The sequence below is a fragment of the Camarhynchus parvulus genome, chromosome 20 (genome assembly GCF_901933205.1).
Source record: "Camarhynchus parvulus chromosome 20, STF_HiC, whole genome shotgun sequence".
Lineage (NCBI taxonomy): Eukaryota > Metazoa > Chordata > Aves > Passeriformes > Thraupidae > Camarhynchus > Camarhynchus parvulus.
Genome location: NC_044590.1, coordinates 8,943,417 through 8,963,945, shown reverse-complemented (window position 1 = coordinate 8,963,945; position 20,529 = coordinate 8,943,417). Strand labels below are relative to the sequence as shown.

The following is a 20,529-nucleotide window of genomic DNA, read 5'->3' as shown; positions in this document are numbered from 1 at the left end:
GCAGTGACGGTGGCCGCCGGCACTGCGAGGGTCCCTCCGTGCACAGTGGGTTCCGGGCTGGGTTTCTCCGTGTCCCCCCGCCGTCAGCCCCACAGTGTCCCCCGGTGTCGGTGCAGTTCGCACCGCCGGTGCTGGTGTCGGTGCGGGGCAGGTCGCATCCCCGGTGTCGGTGCGCGGCATTCCCGGCGGGCCGCAGGCACCGCCCCGCTCCGCCCCGCGCTCAGCCGTCCCTATAAGGGCGGTGGCGGCGGCAGGGGCTCGGTCAGAGCCCGCTCCGGTCGGTGCCGCCGCTGTCGCTCCGTGTGTCCCGGCACAGCACAGCCCAGCCATGCCGCTGCCCCGCGTCCCCCTGCGCGCCGCGCTGCTGCTCGGCCTCCTCCTGCGAGCCGCCGCCGCCGAGTCGGTGAGTCCGGCCGGGCCCCGCGGGACAGGGGGAAAGGGGAGGGTCTGCCCCGGCAGCGAGGGGCTCCCGGTGCCCGGGGAGGTGGGGGGGTGACCCGCGGGTCTGGGACCCCGCTCGATGGCAGCCCGAGAGCCGGTGCCACCGCTGCCCCCGCCGATTGCCTTTCTCCGGGGCAAGGGAAGGGTGAGCGAAGGCCGTTATAAGGCCGTTCCCGTTTTTCCTCCGGTTCCCTTGGCTCGGACGCTGCTTCCTCCGGCAGATGCCGAGGCAGCGCCGCCCTGGCCCGGCCGTGCCCGGTGCCCCGCGCTGTCCCCGCTCGGCCGTGCCCGGTGCCCCGCTGTCGCCGTGCCCGGTTCCCCGCTGTCCCCGCGGCTGTGCCGCTGCTCACGTATCCCGCTCTGCCCCGCTCAGGGTGCCGGGCTTGCAGCAGTGCAGGGCACCCGGCTACCTGGTGGAAATGAGCCGCTCTCCATTACAGTTTTAGTCTTCAACTTCTGGTCGTGAAAAGTCCTGTAATTTTTTTTTTCTTGTGCGTGTGGGGTGGGTCGGATGCGTTACGGTACCTGGATAGGCTTTCCAGCCTTACCTGAGTTTGGTTGTGCTGGTACCGGGTGTTTTTCTGTGTCTGTCAGACCTTCCTCGCGTCCACATGGGAGTGAAAAGTGCATTACCGTGGAGGGTTTCAAAAATCTCTTAAACGTATAATGAGGTGAAACATTTGGACGTTCTTCAAGCCGGCACATGTGAGGTCTTCGTGGTGAATCTGAGATCTGGGGATTCTGGCTTCCCTGCTGTTTGTTTGTTTTTGTGTGTGACCATCTTGCTGATAGTGCAATCAGGGCAGATTCCTCTGGTAGTGTGAAGGAGCTGCTGAGATTACGGTAACTGCAGGAGATCAGGGATTCCCAACGTAGATTTAATCATCCACATTGGTTTGTTTTGGACTGATGGCTGGGTGGGCCCATCAGAACTGATAAGGCTCTGCTGCTTTCTTGTAGGGATACAGGGCTAGGGGGCTGCTGACTGTAGAGCAGGAATCTCCCACAGAGAGCATCTGTAGTAATTGTCAGCTACTCTCTAAAACCAAGCAGCCCAAATCCACTTTACTCTAATCTGGTGTGTTTATCCCTGCCATTAAGCACGTGAATCGGTCGTTTGGGAACTGGCCCAAACTAGTAGGGCAAACCTTTGGGGCACACAGCATCTGGAAGTTGCACTGACCATGTTTGGTATGAAATGCAACTTGGTGTCCCTGAGGACTGGACTGTTCTGTGAGCATCGGGTTTCTGCAAAGACAACAAATTTTGCGCAGATGTGGTCTGTAAATACGTGTATAGAATTTACGTGGAGTATTTATCCGTGTCTTTTAAGCTACCTAAGATTTGAGTGTATGCTTGAGAAGTAACACTGGCCTACTATAAAGCCTAATCCAAACAAATTGTTTGGGTTACAGGGGAGGAGACAAGGATGACACACGGTTTGGGAGAGTTCTGCTGGCACTCCTCCCATATTTTTTTTTTAATAGCACTGCCAAAACGTGCAGGGCTGCACAGCATGTGGCTCTTGGTTTTTCTGTGCGGGCAGAGTGAAGACAGGTAGCTGTTTCTTAACAAGATGGGGATTGTATTTCTTGTGCTTATGTAAGAGCATGGACGTTGAGAGTGAATTGGTGCTTGAATATTTCCCCAAGCCTGTACAAACAAAAGTGCCTTGGCTCTTTTCCCTTTGAGCAGCTTTCTGGTGTAAATGGGATTTCTCCTGTGTGAAGCAATCCTGGATGTGTAAGAGGGTGGGGAATATGACTGAAGTGCCTCAGTGTGACGTTGGAGCTCAGGCTGTGGGTGGGTGGGTTGTGTTACAACAGCCCCGCAGCTTTGTGTGGGAACATTGCCTTCTTCCCCTGGGGCTGGGGGCTGGAGCTGGAGCCCGATGTCCCCAGGTGGTCCCCAGCCCTCTCCGCTCGAGTGCCTTGGAAAGCAGAGGATGCGTGGGCAGGATGCTCCCCTCTGTGCAGGGATGGGCTTCCTGCAGAAGATGCTTGAGGGGGGATGCACAGAAAGTCACCAATGCATCCAAGATGTGGGATCGGTGGAGTTAACAAAGGACGTGAGGTCTGCCTTGCTGGGGCGGAGTGGCTGAGCTTTCCCTGTGCATTTAGCCTCCAGCAGTGCCCCAGGCAGCACAGGACGGGAACAGGGGGTATTCCCCCATGGTGAGGGTGTTTCCTCTGCTGCAGCTTCGGGCTCTGGGCTGCAGAAGGGCCCGGAGCCCAGCAGGGCTGGAGCAGTGCTAGTGGGCTGCAGGCTTGCTGCAGTTGTCCTACTTTTGTGCCTTGAACTCTGCAGAAAAAGTCTTCCTGCAGCACCACATCGTGTTTGTGTGTCCTCAGCAGTACAGAGGAACACAAATCCAACCCAGAAGCTGCTGGCAGGGGATTGCTCAGGGAGAGATGGGGGAGGCTTCGTGCTGTTTGTGGGCTCTGTTTGCCGGTTTAAAGCAATCATGCTCAGAGGCCTCCTGATTGGCAAAGCTGGTGTCTTGTTGATGATAGCTGTGTTTGGAAAGTAGTGCAGCATTATTAATGTTAAAACCGGTTTGGCTTGTCCTGCTGCCATTGATCCCCGAGGCCTGTTCTTTCTGCTCTTTGCCCAGTTTCTCATCTGTCCCTCCCAATCAAATCAAGACATTGCTATCTGCATGTTTTACTTTATTTTACCTTTATTTGCTATGTTCACATTTAGAGCAAATCTCGCTTTGCTTCAATCTCCCTAAAACACAGAGCAGCAAAATGACAGTGTCTGAAGCAATGTCCCTCAGCCCTGAAGGGGAAGGAGCTCATGACTTCTGGAAGTCAAACCTATAGTTGTTGGGATGAAATGACTGTAATGTGTAGGAGAAAACCAACTCCTTTAGCACCCTGTACTTTCTTGAGCTGCATGCACAACTCCTGGGGTGGGACCGTGCAGGGCTGCTGGGTCCCTCTGCAGCTGAGCGCCTTGGATGTGGGGGTTCCCATGGGTAGGAACAGTCACCCTGCAGCACTTGGGGCGCAGCCAGGGGAACAGCACTGCTGCCCAGCTCTCAGCTGTCCCACTGCTGCCAGCTACCATGCTGCAGAGTGCTTCCCTGTGCTTCAGAGCTTTCCCGAACATCTTACGCAAGAGGCGAATTGGGGCTGAACTTGGTACTTTTCAGAGTTGTGATAGCAGAGGCTCATTCACCCTCGTAAGTAAAGGCTGTTAGCCAACCTGATTGCTCTCTTTCCTGCCCCTCTGGTTGCTCTCTCCCAAGGTCTCGGCACTTTGGGATCCTGCTTCCAGTCCAGCAACAGGGAAAATGTTTTTCCTATGTGTCTTCCCCTCTTCCTTCCAAGCCTCTGTTAATGACTACTATTGCCTTGAGCTGTTTGAATGGCTTGGGGAGGCCATTTGCTCTCAAATGCCTGAACTAGAGCCTAATGTGACCTTGCCATGATTTTCCTGTAGTGCCATACTGCCTTTTCAAAATGTGTGTGTCCCACCTCCACCACAAGCTGGAAGCTGCTAGCCTGACTTTCCCATTGATGATAGTGGGGTGGGGGGCACACTGGCTTGCTGCTCAGCATGCAGGCTTCAGCACAGCTCCTACAGCTACTTTTCCTTCCCTTTTGACTCCTGGTGCTGCTAAATGCTCTGTTAGAAATATCCTGGTTGCTTGAATCCCCTTGACAATAAGTTACCCCTGAGTTGTGCTGTATTTTGTAAGTTGTTTTTCCTCAAATGAATGGATTGATGGACTTAGGTTTAAATACTTTTTTTGATTAGTGATAGTATCTGTACCTGTAAGGGTGGCATGGTACCTCTGGTCCCACAGTCTGCCATGTAAATTACTTGGGTTGACTTGTAAGATGACTTGATGAAGTTATCATGGCTCTGTGATCCTGCAGAGCTCCCCAGCTATCACTTGAGCCAGACTAAACTCAGCATCCATCCTTCAAAACACTTCCTAGCTCTTGAGTTCACATTTATCCTCTTGAGCCTGCTCTTAGGTCTTGCAGCTGCATTCTCCCCCTCTGCTCCGTACATCCTGTTCCTTTATGCCCTGTAACAACAGCCGGGCTGTGCTGCTTTTGCAGCCTCGAAGGAGAAGCTGATGCAGTTGAAGCACTACAGAGCCGAGGGGACGAGCCCTGCACGCGCCTGACCTCAGGGCTGCTGCTGAGGAGCATGTGTGGCTGTTTGTTTGAGACTCGCTGGAATGCAAATGCTCGAGATTAAGGATTCAAATGATTTACACTAGAATGAGACTCTTGTGATGGGACTGGGCTTGGTGGCTCTGAATAGGCAGGGCAGCCTAGTTAAAGAGTTTCACTTGTAATAAGCCTCTGCTCCGAGGGGCTGTAAAAGATCCTACCCTAATGAGCAGTTAGGGCTGTGCTGCTGGGTTAGTTCAAACTTAGTTTTTTTGTATTTAAGCGTGTGCCTGAATGTTTGTCCAGTAAATGCTGCTGGTCAGAGGACCAGCTCTGCTGCCCTGACTTGCAGCAGTCATGCTCTGACTCAGGTTTCTGGCACTTGGCTTGGCATCCCAGCTCCGGGGACACTGCTGTCACCTCTGAGTAACGGCCCTGGCCCCTTACCCAAAGCAGTGACTCAGACTTCTGAGGCAGAGGTGGATCTCTTCTTCTGGGGCTAGAAAAGGGGTTGACAGGCAAAACTGGTGCTGCTGCTTGGCACCCAGTCTGTGCTGCCCTTGGCACCGACCTGCTGCCTCCTGTTTAATCTGGTTGTGGCTTTGGTGGGCAGAAAAGCTGTCGGGCTGTGCCGTGTGACTGCTGCCAGTAGCAGAGTTGGTGTTGGCAAGGACAGACCAGAAAATGGCCCTGTCTTGAGGAGCTGTAACTTGCTCTGGCAGTGCTGTGGTTCCTTCATTTTCAAGCAGATACTGTTGGAAACAAGAGCTGCATGGGAGACAGGAAAGCAGCAGTATTATCTGAAATGACTGAAAGCATTCAAAGCAAGCTAAAGGAGCGTAAAGTCTCAAAAGAGGGGGTTAAATACTTAATCCTGAATCTGGAGAAAATGTCAGTGTAGGAGGGGAAAGCATGCAATACATAGCTGTGTCCCTCAGTTTCTAAAGGCTGGCTGACTTGAAAAGTGTGCTTCTTGTAAAAGTCTTTATTTTTGCTGGAAGTGTGCACTCTTGTCCGTTTTAGCCTTAAATCCTTTGAGGCTGAGACTCTGCTTGTGAAATGCCAAGAGGCTGTTGTTAGACAAATTATTGGGATAACTTAAAAATCAAAGCAGTTAATTAAAATCTCAGGGAGACACTCCTTGGGGCAGGAAGGAGACTGGGAAGACCCATAGCACTGTTACCCAAGCAGCTGGTCTTATGTCAGCCAAAACCACGGCTGCTCCTTGCTTAAACAAATTCTGTTCTGTCAGGGAAAGCAAAGCCTTCCATGGGAAGGATTTCTCTCTTGATGTTGCTCTGCTGAAGGGAAAAAGGTATCTTCACCATGGCTCCTCTAAAACTGTGATGCTGTCAAACTTGAATACAAAGAGATGTGGCCTTGCCCCACTTACCTTGCTGTGAGGCTAACCCTGCCTCCTGCCCTTTAGCTGCTGCCACAGTCAAACTAGAGCAATGGAAAGCAATGGTAATGTGTATTAATGACTGTGAAAGTGCTTGGACTTGCACTGAAGTGGCCTGCACAGCACAGTAGCCAGAAATCTCTGTGCAGAAGGCAGAGTGACTGAGATGAGTGTGGCTGGAAGGAAGGCACCAGGTGTGCTGCTGTGCTGGCCTGGAGAGGAGCGAGACCCAGAGGTGGAGGGACAGATCCTGCCTGCTGTGGTGCTAGGAGGGTGGCAGAAGCTGCTTTAGAGAAGCTCCTAGTCTCCTCCAAATGGAAATACAGCCCCTTACTGATGTCAGGAGCTTTTGCTTGGAAGATTCTGTTCCCCAGCGAGGTAAATATTTATTGCAATTCCTCACTGTGTAGTGAAGCAGAGTCTGGAGCCAGGATCTTGCAGGAGACTGTTTATGTGCGGGCTGTTCTTGGCGCTAATTCCGAATTTCCTGAGGCTGAGGACGAGGAGCAGGTCCTGCGTGTTGGTTGCTCCCAGACTCGCTCGTCCAGCCCAGCGTGGCTCTGCAGGGGAAGGAGTGACCAAAACAACGCCTGGGTCCCTCTGCTCTGGCTCTGTGGTTGCACAGATGTGGTCAGGGAGGGCTGGAAAACTGCTGCTGGTTGCTCACCCTCTGCTCAGAGAGGGGAAGGAACCTGACAGGGAGTTCAGAGCCCTCAGAGGGAGGAAAATGCTTCTGGAAGTGACAGGTTTCCTGAAGTGCAGCTGTATTATCCCCAATAGCACGTGCTGTGTCTGCTGCTTTCTGGGCCCCAGCCAAGCCAGAAGTAGGCAATGTCTTTGTGAAGGAACAAACCAAAAAATCCCCACCGAGCCCCGTGCACTGAAAACCCAGCCTGTGGTGCTGCAGCTAGCCAGGAAAATCCCTGCTGTTGAAATGTTTGTTTGTATAAATGCTCACACGGGCATGGCCGATAGCGTAGCAGCAGCACTCTGCTGTCTCGAGTGCTTTTGTGCTGATAACTTCCCCTGCTGCTGCTCTTTGCTGGCACCTCTGCCAGCAGAGCAGGCTTTGAAATAGCATAACTGTGCTGGCAGAGCTCGACAGCCTGGGCTAAGCCTAAATCTTTGGGCTACTACTTCTGATTAGATTAAAATGGATGGTGGGAGGGGAAGCATTTGTAGGGCGCAGCGTTGGGAATCTTGACTGTACAAACAAGCTGAGATTTAGCTGCATGGTGAGCTAGAGAGGAAGGACACCCTTTGAAGTTGGGTGTCTGCCTGGCTGAGTTCTGCTAACACTCTGGCATGGGGGAGCAGAAAGATCCCAAAAGTGCACGTCACAGATTTCTTGCTAAGTGGAAGTTCTGCTTGTATGCGTGTTCAGGGAAGCTTTGGGGTGTAGCTGTATTCTAGGAAAGGGCAGTGAGGGCAGGCTTCTTCCTGGCATGCGGGGGAAGTGGGACATGTGAGATAGCGCAAGTTTGAAGTGTCAGCATGAAAAGTCATCCTTGATGGAAAAGCTGTTTTGCTGGGGCATTTATATCCCTTTTTTCTTTCACAGACAAGGATGCAATAGAAACATTTATTCTAGACTAGGGCAACTCAGAGTGAGTTGTGAGCTGGAAAAACTAAATTCCTTTTTTTAAGCTTTGAACAGAATTTTTCCTGCTGCTGAGCTCTGGACAGTGAAGCATATGAACTCCTTGTGATTAGGTTTGTAAATACTATAAAAAAATAATCTCTTTATGAACTAGGTGTGTATCATGGCCTGTGACCGGGAGAACCCTTCAGGGACGTGAAATGTCTGTCACAGTTGTTTTCCTCTTGAGTCACATGAGAGCTCCTCCTTTTTGCCTCCTGTAGTTTTCCTCCAAACTTTCTTCATTGGCTTCAGGGCAAGTGATGAAGACACAACCAAACTTTCTTTTTCTTCCAAACTTTCTTCGTTTTGCTTCGGGGCAAGTGATGGACACACAGCCGAACTTCTTTTCCTCCAAACTTTCTTCATTTGCTTCAGGGCAAGTGATGGACACACAGCCATCTGCAAGTGCCTGCCAAGCTTTATCCCCCTGAGCTGGAGTGGGGAGCAGTCATCTCCTTCCCACTCAGGCTCTGGAGCTGGGAATTGAGTGTGGAGCTGGGAATTGGGTGTTTAGAGCAGCTATTTTGCCGCCATTGCAGTAAACATATCCCAGCATGTGCCTGTCTGGCAAAGGACTCGATCTTTATGGCTTTGCTCTTGGCTGATAATCAGGCAAAAGCAGTTAAACAAGAGTTCATTCATTTTTAATCTCTCTGCCCTGCTCCTGCAGTGTGGCTGTGCACAGTGTGGGCTGGAGGGAGCAGGCTGTGTGTAAGCAAGAGCAGCTCAAAGGTAGCTGAGGTTTGACTTTGTGAGTGCAAGGAAGCCTATTTTGAGCGGGCAGGGGCTGGGAGGGTTCATCCCTGCTGCAGGGGACAGGAGTGGCTCTGAGAGCCCGGGATTACTGTCACTGTCACGGGGATTATGGCTCGGCTGCCACATGAGCCCTGGAGAGCTGCTTGTGGCCACAGGGCTTAAAGAATCACCCAGGGACTGACCAAGGGGGGAGAGGGCCAGGCTGGGACTGGGATGGGGCTGGATGTGCCTTCTGCACGTGGGCTGTGGAGGGTGAGCACACTGGGAGGTGCAGACCTGCTTGGACAGGCACTGGGCTCACCTGGAACAGGTGATGCTCTAACCAGCTGAGCAGTTCCCCAGCCTGCCTGGTGCTTCTGCTGTCTTACTAAGCAAAACCCTATTTTTTGCTGCTGAGAACAATTTAAAAGAATTCTTTTCCCCTCTTTGGTGAGAGGCACAGACTGTGCAGTAACTGCTGTGGGTGCTGGGGCTGCCTGCAAGCCCTGGGCTGTTCTCCACGCTGATTTCACCTTTCCTCAGTGCTGTGGGTTTACCTTTCTGGGTCACTGTGGTGGGAAGTGGCTGTCAGGGCAGATGGGCAAGGCTGGCTGTGGCCCTGCTCTAGGACTGCCTGGGAAGTTTGGAGCAAAGGTGGTATTTAACTTTGTCTGGAAGCCTCAGGTGATCCTGTCATGCAACTAAATGCAAACATAGCCTGGATGGGAGCTGTGTAACTTTTGTCCCTTGGCACAAAGGCCAGTGCAGGCTGTCTGTGCTGTGAGTTTTGTGGGACAGACTGACCAGGAATGGGTGGTAAATGATACCTCCAGGCATGGTCACAAGGAGCTGGCACAAGTGGATTTTTTTATTATTTTACTGTGGCTGGTGTGTTAAGGGAGTTAGGTGTGACTTCAGTTGAAATGTTGATATTTGCTTTGCTCTCAGGACTAAAATGACTTCTGTGTGTTTATTTTCTTCTCCCTTACATGGAGCTGAAGCATGAAGGGAGTGGAGGGTATTTGGGGGGTAATACACACCCTTGCCTTACTTGTCTGGAAGGAGCTGCCTCTGCTGGAAGCTCATGTCACTTCTAATATGGTTTTTTAAAGCTTATTCAGATGGGAAGATAGAGCAGTCTTTGCCTGTTGTCACTGCCCACCTCCTGTTTCACCCTGATTTGAGCTGCCCTGTTCCCAGTGCTATGTGGCTCCTCTGCTCTTTTGGGGCTGTTGGGGCATCAAGGGGGTGAGCTCACTCCTAACCCCTGCTCTTTCACATGCTTGGTGTGATCTTTAAAACCTTCCTGCTTTGTGGGCTCCAGCAAGAGCTGGGTGGAAGTATGGAAATCCCCTCTCGTGGGCTCTGCGGTTTACAGAGCTCTGCATCCTGCAGCTGCTGGTGTTGTTCAGGAGCCCTCCCTGGTTATGCTGAAAGCTGTGTGTTGTGGTGCTGGCAGGTGACACCTGGCTGTGACAGCACAGGGGCTGGGGAGGATATTTTATTTTGTGTTTTGCTGCTTGCTGCAGTGAAATGAGGTGATCTGTACCCCTGACCCTGAGTGCAGAGGCTGAGAAGCCCTGGGCACAGCTTTACACCCACCTGTCCCTGCAGGGCACACAGGGTTAACAGGTCTGTGCCTCTGCCCTCTTCTGCCACCCCCCAGGCTGGCCCAGCTCCATGTGCCTTTGTCTAGGAAGGGTTGACTTTCACCTTGTTCCTGTTTACTCCCAGGTTTATGTACACAGTGCTGGGAAGGGAGGCCAGGAGCAAGCGCTGGGTCTCCATGCCAAAATTATAAACTTGATAAAGGGCTCTGTACACTGTGAATGCCCCAGTCCCTGCAGGTCTGACTCCCTTTGCAGCCTGCTGGCTGTGACCCTTCAAAGGAGATTTTAATGAACTCTGTGTTTGATCAGAGGCAAAGGACAGCTACAAAAGCCAGTTCCATGTTGGGAAAACTTTGTCTCTGCCCCAAAACACCATTTGGGTTTTTTTGAAAGGGTTTGCAAAGACTGTGGTGAGGACATGTAGGCTGGGGCGGGTGAGCTGCCTGGGTTTGTTATTTCCCAGGACTTGCCAGTGGCTGGGGAAATTCACACATTGCACAGAAACTTTGCTCACTGCCTCAGTAAATAGCTGATTTTGTTTTGAGAAGAGGCGAGTGGTGTTCTGGGGCTGTAAGGGAAAACCCCAGGAGCATGAAATGGAGTGGGATGGGTTAGGGATGGAGCACAGCAGGGCTGCCTGGGGTCCCAGGGGTGCTGTTCCTCTGCTTTCAGTGAGCAAAGTGTCTGCCTTCATCCACTAGTGCAGCCTGTCTCAAAACATAAGGCCTCTGTGCCCAGCTTTTCCAGGAATGGCACTCACAGTTCACGTGCCTGACGTGCTGGCTGTCTGGCAGGGAATAAACATTTATTTATTTATTTATTTATTTATTTATTTATTTATTTATTTTGCCACTGGCAGGCAGGAAAAGCTTCAGCTGTTTAATCTCCCTTCGTGCTTACTGGGGATAAAGCTGCTTAACATGAGGAAGAAATCCTTGAACTGGACTCCTGCAGGAAAGGTTGATTCCTGTACAGACCCCTCCTGGAGAGGAGCACATTGATTGTAGGATGGCATTTCATCTGCCAGGGTGAGGTGGGGCTGTGCAGCCCCCCAGGCTCTCCCACCAGCCCCTGGCCTGGCTCCAGTGCAGGACAGCAGGTTGGGGGGAGGCAGGCTCAGAGCTGGCAGCTGCAGAAGGTGTTCAGCTGGATGTGCCACTTGGCAAGGGCTGACCATCCTCCTGTGGCCATCTCAGAGCTTTTCCCTCTTGGCATGGGCTGACCATCCTCCTGTGGTCATCTCAGAGCTTTTCCCTCTTGGCAAGGGCTGACCATCCTCCTGTGGCCATCTCAGAGCTTTTCCCTCTTGGCCACAGCCTGCAAGCCAGAGGAAGTACAGGCGCCTTCTGTGGTGCCTCTGCACCAGGCAGCAGAGCTGCAGGGAGGACTGCGTGCTCTCGGAGAAGGATGTACTTCTTTAAACAATACTCCAGGGAGCTCTTTGTGTGGTACTTGGGAAGCCCCAGAGCTGTGAAGGTGCCTGCCTGTGTGCCCTCTCACAGGTGTGCATGTGAGGAATGTGCCTGGCCCAGCCCTGCACTGCAGTGTTAACTCTTCCCAGCCTGCCATGCCCCAGCTCCCAGGCAGGGCTGCTTCCTAGAAGGACCTGCCTTTAAACCTGGAGAGTAATCGTGCAGGTGCCCAGCAGCCCTTGGACTGCCCTGTTGGATGAACCTGTCATGTGAGGCCGCTGCCCACAAGAAAAGTTTCCTGTATGGTTTGAGGAGTTCTTGCGGCCTCCAGGAACTTCCCCATCCTTGCTCAAGAGGATGATGAAGAATGAGCTCAGGGAACGCTCCCATTTAATCTTATTTATGCTTGTGAGTCAGTAATTTCCTTGTTATGTGCCCTGCTGGTAAACACTGTCTGTCCTGATTTAAATAGGGGTTTTTGATAGCCAGCCCACAGCGTGCACTAATCGCTGTGGCTGTGTGCCACCACTCAGCTCGTGGCTGGGCTGATCTGATAAGGCCAGTGGGCTGTCCAGCCACCCCGGGGCTTAAACCTGGCTTTTCTTGAGCTGCCCTTGCTTGGACATTATTGGCTGTGACTCATGGTGAAGTACAGGGTGAGCTGGCACTGGGGTGTGGCTCGGCACAGCTCTTGCCAACACCAATCTGTGCCTGGTGCAGGGCTTTTGGGATCTGCAGCAGACGTGCTCCCCAGCCCCAGGAACTGGGCTCTTCCTGCCCCTCCATGAAATGGCCAGGAGCTGCCCTGGGAGCAGCTACTGCCTGCTGGCAGGCAGTTTCCACTGCAGGGCTGGCTGAGGCTGGGTTTCACATATCTTGAAATGAATTTGCCTTGGAGCAAGTGATCCATAATGTCAGGAATGCCTGATTCCAGGCTGGGAGAGGATTCCTTCCAGGCTGACTTTCCTCCCAGCCCCCTTCCCAGCACCTAGTGCCAGGCTTGGCATGGCAGGGAGAGAGGGTCTGGCCTCAGCACTTCATGCCCTCTGGGCTGTTCATCTGCTTGTCCTGTAGCAGGGTTGCTGGGGAAACCAAAAATGCCTCAATAAGCAAGGAAAAGCACATCCAGTGCTGCTGCTCCTGGTGCAAACTGAGAGACATCTTGTGCTTGTTTGTGGCCAACCCCGTGTGCCAGTGGGCAGGGGAGTGGGGCTGGGGCTGTGGGCAGGGGAGTGGGGCTGGAATCAGGGCTGTGGGCAGAGGAAGCTGACACATGGCTCGTGGCTGATTGTTAGCCTTGGTTAGAGATCAATAGCGGATGTAATCCATCACCTCTGGGCTGTGGCCTGGGCCACACCTGGCCAGCTGAGCAGGGGGGTGACCCCAGCTGCTCAGGGCTCTGTGGTGCTGCCATCCAGGTCTGAGTGTCCCCACCAGTGTCTGATCCTCCTCACCCCAGTGAGGCTGTAGCCTGGAGATCTTGTATTGAGAAAAACCCTCGTGGAATGCTCTCCTGGACAGACAAAACCTTTGTGGAGACTTCCCAAGTTGTGCTGTGAGGCCAGCACAGAAGAATGTTGTCAGCTTAGCCCCCAGCTAAGGGACCTGTCCATCTGCATTGTGCCCCCGGCCTGGGGCAAGGGGCTGAGCCCCCCTCCTTGGTGATGATTTCATGGCTCTGGAAGCATCTGGAGTCTGTGGGGTGGTGTTGAGCAACCCCAAAGCTCATACCTGTGGTACCCTCACTGGCCTGGCCCCAGGGCTGTGGGGTGAGGAGAAATAGTTCTGGGGAGTTGCATAACTTTGGTGAGGGCAGGAGATTTGGGCTTGTGGCTCCTTGAAGGTCCAAGTGCAAATGAGCACTGGTGTGCAAGTTGCCCTTGTGGGCAAACAGCTGATATCTGGGAGGCTCTCCAGCTTTCCTGCTGGAGCTGCACTCCTTGGGCCTTTGGATCCTGGAGATCTTTTATGGGTTTGTTTGTTTACATGCTTTTAAAGAAGGTGGTGCAGGGGAAGCACTTCCTTCAGGCAAGTCATTATTGATAGCAGTGCTCTTGAACTCAGCCTGTATTGCACTGCAGTTCAGCTGAACTGACAGACCAGCTTTTAACCCTTGGGTGATAAAATAGCCTTGTTCTCACTATAAAGAGTGAGGAATTGCTTTGGCATGAAGCTCTGGTGCTATGCAAAAAACTGGCCTACACCCATCAGGTTTTTTTCCTGGGAATTACAAATCCTTCCTCACTCTCTCTTATCACAAGCTGAAGGTACTGCTTTTCCAAATGCTTTGCCACAAACTCCTGACCAAGTTGTGGTATTTTCACCCTGTGTGTTTGGGTGAACCTCTTCAATCTGTAGCCCTCAGGAAATTCCCCTCCCAGCCTGGCTCTCACTTCTGTTCTGAGAAATTCTAGGGAAATTCAGCTGATAAAGATAATGCTTTTGGTGGAGAGGAAATTCAGCATTTAATGTTTTTTTCTGGTGGAAGTGATATGCTCAGGCTCTGAACCTCCTGTGAAATGCTTCTGGAGTGTTGTTTCATATTTAACATGTCTCCACCCTCATTTACAGGTGAGGGAAACTGAAACCATGGATGCTGGATGGCTGGACTACCCTGCCTCTGGGGACCTGCCAGATGATGAAGACATTGGTGAATTCAGGCCTCACTTAACCTCTGATGGGTTAGATATAGATGAGACATCTGGGTCAGGAGGTAAGTGGGGAAGCGGATCTCCCTCAGCAGCTGCTGTGAAATTTCTTTCAGCACCAGCCCTTGAGTGATGGGCTAAATCACAGCCAGAGCTCCAGAGAAAGCACAGTGTCAGGTGGAGATGAAAACTGTGACTCTAGTCACTCAGATGAGAACAGTGAAAGTTGTGGTGCTGTGAAGTTGAATCACTCAGGGAGGACAGATGGAGTCCAGGCAAGCTTGTCTTGCTGCAAATGAAAAAGCCTTGTGCTGGCTGGATCTTTTTCCTGTTGAACTCCAGAGAACTGCTGAGAAACTTGAAAAAAATAATCTGTTGTTGAGGCAGTGTTAAAAGGCTTAAAGTTAATGTCTCAGTTGAGGCCAAACAAGGTAAAGAACTAACTGGTGTTCAAGTGAACTCTCTGTGACATGCAAAGCTCCCTGCCCAAACCAGTTTCTGTAGCTCTGTGTCCCTTTATGTGAACATTTGCTCTCTAAAAGCAAAAGAACAAGTGCTGCAATTGGTGCCTGACATGTCTGGGCAGATCTGGAGGGCTGGTGAAGGATCCTTTAGGGGTGGGTGGTGGGAGCAGTGCCCTCCATTGGCATTACCTTGGGAGCTGTGGCAGACCTGCTCTGCAGGGCCAATGGGTCCAGCTGCAGATCCCTCCCAGTGGAGAGGTGTTGGTTTCATGATTGCATCTCGTGGTCTTGTGCAATCCAAGTCAGTCAGTGATAAATAGTGCTAGTAGATAAGAGGGAACTGTGGAGTACCAGAGTCCTAATATGTGCAGTTGCTGGTATTGCAGGAAGTGTCTGAATCCTGTAAAAACAGCATGCAATGAGGCAAAATCTTGAGAGCCCTTTCTATTTTTTTTGTCCCTTCTGCAGACTACCCAGACTCTGAAGATGGCTTGTATCTGACCACCATGGATACCCCTGTGGTAGGTATTTAAGCAGCATGTAGCTCCTCTGGTCTGTCTGTGAAACCTTCTGAGCACCCTCCTGCCCTGCAGGACGTGGCATCAAGACAAATCCACCTGCATGAGCAGGCACAGAGTGTTTGTAATGCACTGAGCAAACTTTCTATTCCCTGCACACCCTCCTGGTTTCAGCTGTGGGTAGGCTGGGTGCTGCTTGCTGATGGGTGTGGTTTGTCTGTGTTCTGTAGATATCTGACAACTATATCCCTGGAGATACTGGGAGAAAGATAGAAGGTGAGAAGGAAAACACAATGGTGGACAATGAAATCATTCCAGACAAAGCTGTACCTGTGGAGGAGAACCTGTCCAACAAGATCTCCATGGCAAGCACAGCCAACAGCAGCATCTTTGAGAGAACAGAAGTCCTCACAGGTAATATTCCACCTTGAACTGGTAAATCATTAATACTGAAAATCAGCATGGCTTTTGCTGTTCCCTGTTTCTCTGGGGAGCAGCTCTCTGGGGAATGAGTTGCTTTACCATGAGTGGCTGCCTGTAGCAGGGTGGCTCTGCCTCCCAATCCTTAACAGCAGAGCCTGCTGCTGTCTTTGCTGGGATAAACAGCTCCTTTTTGAGTCTGCCAGCTGACTGCTGGCTTGACTCATGTGGCAGCTGCTCTGCACCCAGGTACTGCCTCTACAAGAGGTGTCTCTGGCCATAAAGCAGTGACATCAGAGTTTCATATCAAACACAGGCATTTTCCTTCCAACCTCTGCCCATGTTCTGCCTTTTTGGAGCTTTGCCAGGAGCCAAGCTGCCCCTCTAAGGGATTCCAGCTGTAGGAATCTGAGTGCCAATGTCCAGAGCAAAAGTGACTGCCTTCCCCTCAGTATGTGGGACAGGTTTGTCCCCAGCATATTGCTGCTTCAAGCACTTGGCCTGATGGTCCAAGTACAAACCCAAGTCCTGTGTGCTGATCTGCAGCCACCCTCCCAGTCAGAGAGGAGATGGGAAGAGTAGATTGCAAAACCATTTAGCAAAGAAGCTGATTTAGTGCAAGCAATAGGTGTCACAACAAGGAATAAACTTCAGTGACTCTTGTGGCCATGCTTGGTGTGAGGAGAGAGGAAATCTTAGTGGTTTTTTGCAGGTTTGTGGGTTTTGGTTGTTGGGGTTTTCTGATTTTTTTTCTTTTTTTTTTTGAGGGAAGTGATGTTGGTAATTGGATGTTGATGAATTTGAAATACAGAGTCCCCAGGGTGTGCTCACACAGGTTGTTAACAAAGCATTCAGACTGAGGCTGTACCACTTCCCTGTGGGTTGTGGTGGGGCTTTTTTGGGTGGTGTTTTTTTTTTGTTTTTTTTTTTTTGTTTTGTTTTTTTTTGTTTTTGTTTTTGGGTTTTTTTTTTGTTTTGTTTAGTTTTTTTTGTTTGCTTTTTGGTTTTTTTTGGGAGGAGGGGTTTGGGGTTTTTTTGTTTTTTGTTTTTTTGTTCTGTCTCTATACAGGTAGAACATCTTTTGTCAACATTTCTTTTTTGGACTAAACTGGAAGATTAGCTCAAACTGGTTAATGTGGAACATGTGATTATTCTGTGGTTGGACTGGGAGCCATCCTGGCCATTCCCAGTAACATCTGCTGTTGCTGACAGTGCCAGCACATGCAGTGACAGGCACATGGACACTCTTGGAGCAGTGGTGGTTTGGGGCTGTCCAAGGCTCATTCCAGTCTCTTTCCTCCCCAGCTCTCATCGCAGGAGGAGCAGTGGGTCTCCTGTTTGCCATCTTCCTGATCCTGCTCTTGGTCTACCGCATGAAGAAAAAGGACGAGGGCAGTTACGACCTGGGCAAGAAACCCATCTACAAGAAAGCCCCCACAAATGAGTTCTATGCCTAAAGCTCAGCAGCACCTTGTGCCCATCAAGGGACAAGCAGACTGTACTGAAACACTGTGCCCTCAGATGAGATGTGCTGAACAAATGCTTTTTTTTTATTTTTTGGATTGAATTTCAAAGTGACTTTGAGAAAAAACAAACTTCCTTCGTTGACCCTTCCCATCCCACTCAGCTAACAAGGGCCCAATGAAATACAAAGAGTCTGAAAAAAAAACCTCAGTGTATTTTTTTTCCCTACGTTAGTATAAAAAGAGTAAAGATGCCAAATTTTCTGCTTGGTTTTATAGAGGGTATATAAACACAAACCAGACTGTATGGAAGCAAACACCATGTGTTTGCATCCAGCGTGCCGTGCTGGGATTGGCTGCTTCCATAGAAGATGGCTTTTTTTTTATATATAAATCTTACTACTAGATGTCTTGCAGCAGGCTGTTGATGAGAAGCATTTTTGTGGAGAACTATTTATGAATCTCTTACACTACAGATAATGTTGCCTTATCAGGGAGTAAAAGGCCCACAAGGGCTCAATATCCCTGAATGCCATAAAGGGCCTATGGGAATGTCTTCCCCAGGAGATTTCTGTCTTTTCCTGTTGGCCCCAGGCAAGGGTCATTAGTCCTTGAAATCAGGACAGCCAGTTGTGTTTGGCTATGGCAACACCCTTTCCTTGCCTTCAGTCTCTTACCTTTTTTTAAGGATTGCTTGTAGGATTTTTTTTATAACAAAATTCTAAAGAAAATAGCCTAATGTTTATATAAAGTTTGTAGAAATTGTTTTGAAATAATAAAAAAAAAATCTACTTTTTTAATTTCCTCAGATTTATTTTTTCAATCCCTTTGTGTTTCCTTTGGCCGGGCATTTCTCTAGAGATGCTGTTTTATATGATTCCTATTCTGAACTGAAGCAGAGTTAGCTACAGAGTGTTACAGGTTTCTTCTTGTTCTACAGCAGCTACTATAGAGGGTAAAGATATTTATGGTTTTCTCATAACTTTTCTAGGATTTTTTAAAATAGAATTATTTATAGTTTCTGAAATGGCTGCTTTCTCATTTGGTAACTTTTATCCTTTTTATGTAAAACACTAATATAATGAGTCTCTGTGAAAACTATTTAAGCTTTATTCTGTGAATTTCAATTACAAATTCAAGGCAATAACTTCTGTATGCAAAGTTGGATGCATAAATATGATTGAAGTAGGGAAAAGACAGGAGTAATTCTAGGCTGTAATATATTACAATCAGTCCTATAGAGCTATATATTATATATTTTACTGAGATATATACAGATGAGAATGAAAAGGCTGGAGTTAATTCTTCAGCAGCCTTATGGTGTGGTGTGTAAGAGGCTTTTGATCTTGTTTGTGCTGCTGTTTGTCCAGTGTCTTGTGTGGAGCACCAGGGGCTTGGGAAGGAGCCTGGGGGCTCCATGGCTGTGTCCAGCTCCTGGGAGCAGCTGTGGCCAGATGTGCTGGGCTGGATGCACAGAGTCAGAGCAGAGATCCCCACCTCCAGCTGCCCTTGGGAGCTTTAGTGTGGAGGTGACAACTTTCTGTCCCCTGTGGTGCTGTGCCAAGCCCTGCTTCAGGGAAGGCTGGCTCTGAGCTCTGCATCTCCCACTGGGAAGCACTGAGCTTTCACAGGAGCAGGCTCTGAACTCCCCTGCTCTGGATCTTTCTACATGCCCTGTACCTCCAGTGAGGGTGGGACCAGCCCCCAGTGTCCAGAGCAAAGGCTGATGTGTGTCTGGTGCCAGGAAGGTGTTAACAGAACCATGAGCAAGCTGGGTCCTCCTGCATCTCCCAGTCTGACGTGGTGTGAGACAAAAATCTGTGTGTGGGTCCCCAGACTGAGCACCTGAGCAGGCAGCACTAAACCAGGCAGTTGCAAAGGCTGGTTGGAAATCTTCGTGGCTCCTGAAGTCTCCTTCCTGAGGGTTAGCTGTAGGCTTGAGGCCAAATCCAGAGAGGAGATAGAAAAAAATGTGTCCCCTGCTTGGGGTGAGGCAGGAATGTGTGTTGAGACATCAGGGCAGAGGAGAGATCCTCCTCTGGGTGACTCAGTCCCAGTTCCAGTGTGTTTGGGAAACTGGGGGCTCTGGGAGCCTCTCAAAGCTGCACAGAGTTCACAGGAGGCTGGAAAGGAGAGGGAGGGCTGTACTGCCTGTGGACAGCACTGCCAGGCAGGCAGGAGCTGTGGCTGCTTCTTGGGATATTCAGATTCTCTTGTGTAATTGCTCCTGGGGATTTTCCACTGTTACTGGTTTTGTTGGGTTTTTTTTGGTTTTTTTTTTGTTTGTTTTTTTTTTCCTCAAATAAATGGTACTTTCTAAAACTGGCTTTTTGGACCGTTTCTGATCTGAAATTACTTTTGGGAGCTGGATAACTGGGAGCTAATGTTTGTGTAACTGCTTGGTTACTGAAGGGGGAGGCAGGCTGGGACCTGGCCTGCAGCTCAAAGGGGCTTTGTCAGCAGCTCCTGAGCTGCCTGCAGTGCCTCACCCATGCAGGATTCCCAGAGCACCAGCAGCCCTGGGCCTCTGGAGCTGCTCAGCTCCTCCAGACAGGTAAAGCAGACACAGCACAGTGCCATGGGGGGAGTGTCCTGCTCGTGATCAGTTTTGTGATGGCGCTTTGAGAATGCTGTCCCCTTGTGAGCAGGAGGGGCAGAGGGAGGGAGAAAGCACATCCCCCGTGCTTGTCTTCTGAAATAAAAACAGTGCACTGGGTGTTTTGCTTAATCAAGTTTCAAGCCAGCCCTGTTTAACCAATGCAGGCCTTCCAATGGGTGCAGAGCTGATCAGCTGCTCTGGGAGCAAGTCCACAGTGAGTTCTTGCTGTTTGGGACTAAACAGCTGCACTTTCAGGCAGGCTGTGCAGGAAGCTGCTGTTTGTCCAAGCCCCCCTGCTCTGCCAGCTTGGTGCTCTCGGTGGACAGGACCCACCTCTCTCCCTGGCAGGTGGGAGAGCAGGGGCTGCTCACAAGTGCTGTATTTAAATGGATTATCATCCTCGAGAAAATCTAATTCCCTTCTCCCTGGTGGGAGTTCCCGCCCAGGTGCTTTGGATTAGCCGGACAGAGGGCACAAACTGGGACCAGCACACAGGCTGCCTCAGGGTGAGGGGGCAGCGCGTGCTCCTCTGCTCCTTGCTGCCTGCTCTGTGCCAGGTGTGCTCTCACAGGTCCTCTGAGAGTCTCTGCAGTGCCAGGAAAAGCAGAGCCCTGTGCTCCCAGGGCCCTGCTGTGCCCATGGGAGCTGCTGTTTGTCAGCACATGGCTGATGCACCCCGCCAGCTCCGTGTTCTCCTGGCTCTGACAGCTTCTTGGAAGTGCTGCTTGGAACAACCTATGTTTGTCACTTTTTGTTTTTTTATTTTGCTTTTCCCTTTCTTTCTCTCCTGGGCTTCGTCTCTTGGTTGCAAGAATGCTGTGTACTTTCCAAAACTGCCCTCACTCAGCGTAGAAGTGCCTTGTTTTTGCAAAGCAATCTGGACGGGTAGCCTGCGAATCCCCAGAGCACAAGGCTGGCTGGCTGCCTGTCCTTGCAGAGCCCCAGTTCCTGAGATGGCTTTGTCACCATTCCCTCCATCTGCCTTTCTGCCCTTCTAGCCATCCTGCCTGTACCTGGTTGTGTGCTGGGAAATACCAACACT

At 50.8% G+C, this 20,529-nt stretch overlaps 1 protein-coding gene across 1 annotated transcript; it reads left to right on the top strand.

Moving 5' to 3' along the window:
* The first annotated feature begins 231 nt into the window (after positions 1 to 231).
* On the top strand, positions 232 to 19,191 carry SDC4 (syndecan 4). The gene is made up of 5 exons (XM_030963226.1): positions 232 to 403; positions 13,947 to 14,088; positions 14,956 to 15,008; positions 15,236 to 15,419; positions 16,731 to 19,191. The coding sequence occupies exons 1-5, from the start codon at positions 329 to 331 to the stop codon at positions 16,880 to 16,882; spliced, it is 606 nt and encodes a 201-aa protein (XP_030819086.1). The 5' UTR covers positions 232 to 328; the 3' UTR covers positions 16,883 to 19,191.
* Positions 19,192 to 20,529: the final 1,338 nt, after the last annotated feature.